Source organism: Gossypium raimondii, chromosome 11 (assembly GCF_025698545.1).
Source record: "Gossypium raimondii isolate GPD5lz chromosome 11, ASM2569854v1, whole genome shotgun sequence".
NCBI classification, from domain to species: domain Eukaryota; kingdom Viridiplantae; phylum Streptophyta; class Magnoliopsida; order Malvales; family Malvaceae; genus Gossypium; species Gossypium raimondii.
In genome coordinates, this window is record NC_068575.1 from 3,504,978 (window position 1) to 3,511,356 (window position 6,379).

Sequence of the window (6,379 nt, forward strand, 5' to 3'; positions counted from 1 at the left end):
TAATTAATATTTTAAATATAAAAATAATTTTAAAAAATTAAACTAGACACATATCACATTTAACACATACTTTGGTCTTTAACAATTACAAACAAAAATGAAACAACAAAGATAAAAGGATGATTATAATCTAAACATCGTTAAAGGATTTGCACCTTACTTATTAGCTGCTTCTTCATGGAACAATCCAACTTCCTCCACATCTTATCTCCCGCTGATTACATTTTTTCGACCTGCAATCATAATATCTAATTTATATATAAATGAATAAATTAAATGAATAATTAATATTTAAATGGTATATAAAAAAGCAATGTTATCTAAATTTGGGATATGCATAAAATACGACTTTGTGTTTAACATGTGTATGCTCAAAAATTTTAAATTAATTACATATATTTCAAAGATTATGGGGAGTAAAGATATTGAAATTGTATACTTTAAATGAAATAAAAAAAACTGTAAATAATATATAGATAAAAAAAGTCTAAAAAAACACTTATATAAGATCAATGTAGTTTACCACAATTAGTGCTTCTTCCCCAGTTTGCCCATTATAGAATTGAAAATTTTTTGCATCCGTTTTGGTTGCGGCCCTTCATCCATCTCCTCATAGATATTACGTTTTCGCTTTTTAATGGAATCGTTACCTATTGATCCATCATCAGCCGAGTGTTGTTGGATATCTTCAAAATTTTCTAAACACTGACTACCATGCAGCTCTTGTGTTTCTTCCAAAGCTCTCTCATACACTATTCTAACACCACACTTCTTCACCGTAACACTGAAGGGATCTGTGAAAGACAACTCAAGTTGATGGCATTCCTGATCTAAGCAATCTATTGTCCATAAATTATTGGTTTCATCATGTTCACCACATTTGTCTTCCAAGGAAATTGGATACAAGCAGTCACGCGAGAAATAACGAATGAAAATGTGGTCCTTCACGGGACATTCATTACATGAGAGATCCCAGCCACTCCGTTGGACATCTTGGCTAGAATATCTATCGTGGATAACAGCTCTACGCATGATAGTCTCATCCCTTGAAGTACCACCACTGACAAAAATGCAGCAGAAACCAACTCCCTTCCATTGACTACCATTCCGGACTTCCAGAGGCAAATCTATCTTAATCGAAGAGTCACCTCTTTGTTGACTAAACCATTCTGGGATTTCACTTGCAGGTATAATAATATCAAGCTTTTCTCTTGAATTTCCAAATACCTGCAAAATAAACCTCTGGTTGTTTGGTAACTAACACCATGAATAATTATAAGACTGAGAGAAACAGAGATATTAACGAACCTTTAAATGTTTTTTCAGCAATGTTAAGGCATCGATGTTCTTAGCCAATCTGAAGCAATTAAAATCTACTAATTTGCAGATAACCTTGAAATGAAAACTTCTGACGGATACGCAACAATTTCAAGAGAAGTACAACCATTTATACTTACAGTTTGTATACTTGATGGAAGCTCAGGCACCGATTTAAGCGCCCTGCAATTTGACAATAGAAGCAATCCAAGCTTTGAAAATTGAGTAAGACACGAAGGTATGCCGATGAAATTGTTACCGCTAAGATCAAGGCATTGCAAAGAGGATAGACGAGAAATATCACTAGGAATATCTCCTTCACAAAGATTGCAGTCCCTTAGATTCAGCCTAGTTAATGAACTCCAACCTAACAACGAAGGCAACATTAGAGCCATGGAATTTGTCCTTCCTCTTTGGAATACCTTTAACAGAGAAGACAGATATTTTTGTAACTTGGAAGGAGGTCCCTTTCTCCCATTAAAAGAAAGAACTTTAAGATTTTTAAATTGAAAAATGAAGGGTGGTGGTTTTGTCATGGATGTTTCACTTAAGTCAAGCTCCTCCAAGAATTCTACTTTCTGCAAATTCTCTGGTAAATTTTGTTGAAGTTAGTTTCCATGCATCATGTGAAGCAGCAAAGGTGGCCAAGTAGGTCACATGCAGCATGAAGCACAACAAGCAGTCGAGCCAAGCCTTGCATCAGCTGAAGCACAATGCTACTGTTCTGTTTCTTTTCTTTTTGGTTACTCCAATGATCATTTTGTAATCTAGCTAGACTTAAACTTAGTTGGTAAATCTTTTTGATGGAATTTCAGATGTTGATTGACTGAAATTCAGCAAAGTAACTAGAGCAAGCTAGTCTAGCTATCTTTCAATGTATTAAGTGGTGTTAGGTAAATGTTTCGGTAGAATTTTGACTTGTAAGCTTGACTCATATTTGATATATGTAATGGCAACACGCCAATGTTTTGTTAATGAAAAATCTTAGCTTGTTTTTCATTCAAATGCTCTCCCATTTTTCCTTTGCTTTTATTCTGTTTTTCTTTTAAGGCATTTTCTGCTTTTGTTTCTTTCCCAAGCCACGAGGCTTGCTGATCAAGCAAGCCAAAACCAGCTTGCTAACTGCCTATAACACCAACAAATTTTCAACTTTATAACAGCCAGAAAGATTAAGAGTTTTTAAACTTGTACACCCACCTATGCTCCCTGGGAGACTCACAAGGTTCCTGCAATCTTTCAAATTTAACAAAACAAGACTTCTCAGATGTCCAATTGATGGGGGAAGTTGTTAAATGTTTGTTCCATCTAAATAAAGTCTTAGCAGACATTTCTTACCATCAATCTCCGGAAAGCTTTTAAGATTTGAGCAACCTGAAAGAATTAATTCTTCAAGAGATTCCATTCCAATTTTGGTTGGAAGACACCTAAGACTTTTGCAGCCTCTTAAATTCAAAAGCTTAAGCCTCTTAAGAACTCCAACGAATGGATCAACATACGCTAATCTAGTACAACATTCCAAAACCAAACTTTCAATATTTGGGGCCATTTTGAAGTTTGGTGTCTTGATCAAGTTTTCAGACCCTTGGAGGTTGATCACTTTCAACTTATGCATGGGCTGTTAAAAGCAATAATAAAGAAAAAAACTTAAAGCTCATTTTTTTGTTATTCTTCTATGTTAATAACACTTTAATCCTTCTCAAAATAAGTTAGAAAACAAAGACCCAATGAGTTAATTCTTACTTTGTTTTCCTTCCACGGTTGTTCAAAGTTGCTATAAGATAGGAGAATTGCAACAAGGTTTTCTGGTTTGAAGCTTAAAGGTAGGGATTTGAAAGGATATCCCGTCCAATCTAAAAGCCGTAGCTCACTAGAAAGATATACAAGATCACAACAATTTGAGTGACAAAAGACTCTAAGTAATCTTAATTTTTCATCTTCAAGAAAGCATCCGCGCTCAAAGTAAGAGTTCATTTCCCTAGATAGAATAACAATATAATTACATATATACAAGACTTGTAGTATCTAAAAGTTATGTTGCTTCATCTCTTCTTTTTTGAAATGCTCATGCCTAACAGTTATATCCAACACATATTCGAACACATATACGAAGAGATGATCATGAAAAAAATACTGAATATGCTCATACTAAACACATACGCATATATAAGACCAACATCCGAGTTTGAATAATACAGCTTAAAAGAATTGGAGCTAATATTCACAAACTCACACCGCTAGAAATCATGATATACAGCTGCTAAAGAGAGAGTGAAAGAAAATAGATACAATCGAATGCAACAACTAAAGCTTACAGCTCAACGATGATGAATGCATACATGTATATCATTTTCACTTACACATACCACTCCTTTTTCCTTTTTTTTTTTTGGAAATATTAAGTATTGAAGATTTTTCCACTTCTTTTTTATTATTTTTACAAAATAAAAAAATAACATCAATATTATACATATAGATACATGTGTGTATATTTTCTTACCTTTTATTGTCAATGTTTATACCTTCAATCATATCTGTACCCTAAAAATAAAAAATAAAATATAAGACAAAAATTGGTGAAATTTAATAGAGCATTATTATTATTATTATTTGGTTGAAATTAGTAAACAAAAACAATCTAAATAAAACAATTTTCAACTAAAGGAATTCAATGAAATAACATTCTTTTTATTCGGAGGTATTTTTTAATATTTATAATAAAAGAATTTAGATAGCACATTTTAGAAATATACAAGACAAATGTACTCATTTTACTATATCAATATTTAAAATAAATACTTTATTATTTTAAAACAATAAAACTTTATAACTAGAACAAGTTATATATGTTTTTGTACCAAAAACATTGTAGTTTTGTGTTGAATCCTAAATTTATTTAAACTAAAGTCAGAATATATAATTTATATGGAATAACTTACTGTTTTTGTTGTTAGCACATGATAGACATCTCTTTCCTCCCACAATCTGCAACGTTTTCCAAGTTCATCAATAGATTTTTCTCTAACAATTTTTCTTCCCATTTCTTGTAGCAAGTCATGCATCCGCAGTTGGTTTTATTTATTAACTGTTAGTAGAGATTTTTAATGAGAATATCAATTCCAATATCGGGAAAAAACTCGCAACCATCTAATACTTTCATTACAAAATCTTTCTCCTCTCCATTAAAAAAGCATGCTATATCTAGAAATATATTCTTCTCCCTTTCTTCCAATCCATCAAAGCTTATTTGAAGTCTGTCAAGAATTTCTTTGTTAGAATCTCTTTTGAGTCTTTCTATTGCACTTCTCCATTGAATTGCATCTCTATCGCATAGAAAAGAACCCAAAACTTCAAGAGCTAAAGGGAGTCCACCAGCATAACCTACAACATGTTCAACAAGCTCAATGAAATCCTCTTTTGGCACATTCTCGCAACCGAAAGCTTTCAAATTGAAAAGTCGAAGTGCATCATTATCATTCAATGTTGTAGGCTTATATACATCATCAACACGGTAAGATCGGAGCAAATGTTCGTCTCTTGTTGTTACAATGATTCTACTCCCTAAACCGAACCAATCACGCCTTCCAACCAAACATTTTAAGTGTTGTAGGTTATCAACATCATCAAGAACAATAAGAACCCTTTTGTTAGATAGCCTGTGGTTAATAATGACATTTCCTTCATAAACATTGAAGAAATTAAAGCATTCATCAGGCAAGATTTGGGAAAGAAGTTGTTTCTGTAACGAAACAAGTCCACATTTGTTTGAAACGTCTCGAACATCAGCAAGAAAGCTTTTACCTTCAAAATGAGATGACATTTGAGTGTAAGCAACTCTTGCAAGAGTCGTTTTACCGATGCCACACATTTCACAAATTCCGATAACGCGGCCATCATCTTCACCAATGTCTATTTTCGCATATAGCTCCTTCAAGCGTGAACTAATTCCAACCAACTCATCATGGGCAATTGGATATGTTTCGCACAATCTTGCTGTTATTTTTTTAACAATGTCTCCAATAAATTCGGTTTCATGCCTATAAACACAAACAAAATTTGGTTTCCAAACAAGAAATCAACAGCTAATGGACATGGATATAATATGTATTCTAAAATAGAGAAGAACATCATGTAAGCATTAAAAATAGAAAAGAGAGAAGATATGAAGGAATTACCTGTGATTTAGATGCCATCCCTTAATGTTTGCGACTTGAGTCAAAGCATATCGCCACCTTTGGACCTTATCTTCATCATATCTCTTTTCATGTTCCGCAAAGGCTTCTTCAACTTTTCCTTTCTGTTTTCTTAAATCAGATGGATCCACGTCATAGAAAACTGGAAACACTTTATAACCCTTGTCGTTTTTCTGCTTAACAATCTCAGTAAGTTCGTCCAAGCACCAAACCGAAGTAGCATAAGATTCTGAAAATACGATTACGGAGCACCATGACTGCTGAATGGCTTTAAACAGTTCTGGCGCGATCTCTTCGCCGGCCTCCAGCTTTGGATCATCCCTGAAGATGATTATTCCACTCCTTTTCAGAGCATGATAAAGATGATCAGTGAAGTTTTTGCGGGTATCTTCACCTCTAAAACTTAAGAAGACATCATATTTCTTTCTAGAAATGGAGGATGAAGTTGAAGGCAACGACAACATGATGAGAAGAAAAAGGTATCAAAATCAGAAAACAGATCTCCTAATCGCCAGCCAGAAAGAAACTACAAACAGTCTTTTTTAAGTATAGGAGCATCAAGAAAGAGAAGAATAGATCAAATTTGCAAGGAAAGTAAACAGAGGTTTCTAGGCAATTTCTGTGGAAAAATGAAAGGGTGTAGTGGTTGAACACAAGTTGGGTCACAGATCAAACAAGGAAGACTTCAAGAAGGTTGACAAAATGGAGGTAGTTTAATTATAAAATTTAATAAATAAAAAATGTTGGACGGTTGGTTTTATTATGGAGTAGATATTATTATAATTTTTTTAACCAGTATTATTATAAAATATTAAAAAAATAGAACTTTTACTCAAAATTTTAATTTTTTTATTAAAATCCATAAAGATTTA

General features: G+C 33.1%; 2 protein-coding genes across 3 annotated transcripts; both read right to left on the reverse strand.

The window, feature by feature from the left end:
* On the reverse strand, positions 1–6,151 carry LOC105761271 (disease resistance protein RPV1-like). Of its 2 annotated transcripts, XR_008190805.1 has the most exons (5): positions 5,490–6,151; positions 4,254–5,351; positions 3,815–3,855; positions 524–1,227; positions 1–233 (listed from the first exon to the last, which is right to left on the reverse strand). XR_008190805.1 is itself a non-coding variant. In XM_052623428.1 (2 exons), the coding sequence occupies exons 1-2, from the start codon at positions 5,969–5,971 to the stop codon at positions 4,403–4,405; spliced, it is 1,431 nt and encodes a 476-aa protein (XP_052479388.1). In that variant the 5' UTR covers positions 5,972–6,151; the 3' UTR covers positions 4,179–4,402. The 2 variants fall into 2 exon arrangements, 1 of the variants encoding a protein (XP_052479388.1); XM_052623428.1 differs by lacking the exons at positions 1–233; positions 524–1,227; positions 3,815–3,855 and having other exon boundaries at positions 4,179–5,351.
* LOC105801303 (disease resistance-like protein DSC1) lies at positions 1,574–3,717 on the reverse strand. The gene is made up of 2 exons (XM_052623440.1): positions 3,058–3,717; positions 1,574–2,932 (listed from the first exon to the last, which is right to left on the reverse strand). Exons 1-2 carry the CDS (start codon positions 3,286–3,288, stop codon positions 2,606–2,608), a joined length of 558 nt encoding a protein of 185 aa, XP_052479400.1. The 5' UTR covers positions 3,289–3,717; the 3' UTR covers positions 1,574–2,605.
* Positions 6,152–6,379: the final 228 nt, after the last annotated feature.

Coding starts and splice junctions, on each gene's coding strand:
- LOC105801303 (XM_052623440.1), bottom strand. CDS start 3,288: ATGAACTCTTACTTTGAGCGCGGATGCTTTCTTGAAGATGAAAAATTA. Junction 2,933..3,057: donor AACCGTGGAAGGAAAACAAA/GTAAGAATTAAC, acceptor TGCTTTTAACAG/CCCATGCATAAGTTGAAAGT.
- LOC105761271 (XM_052623428.1), bottom strand. CDS start 5,971: ATGTTGTCGTTGCCTTCAACTTCATCCTCCATTTCTAGAAAGAAATAT. Junction 5,352..5,489: donor GGATGGCATCTAAATCACAG/GTAATTCCTTCA, acceptor TTGTGTTTATAG/GCATGAAACCGAATTTATTG.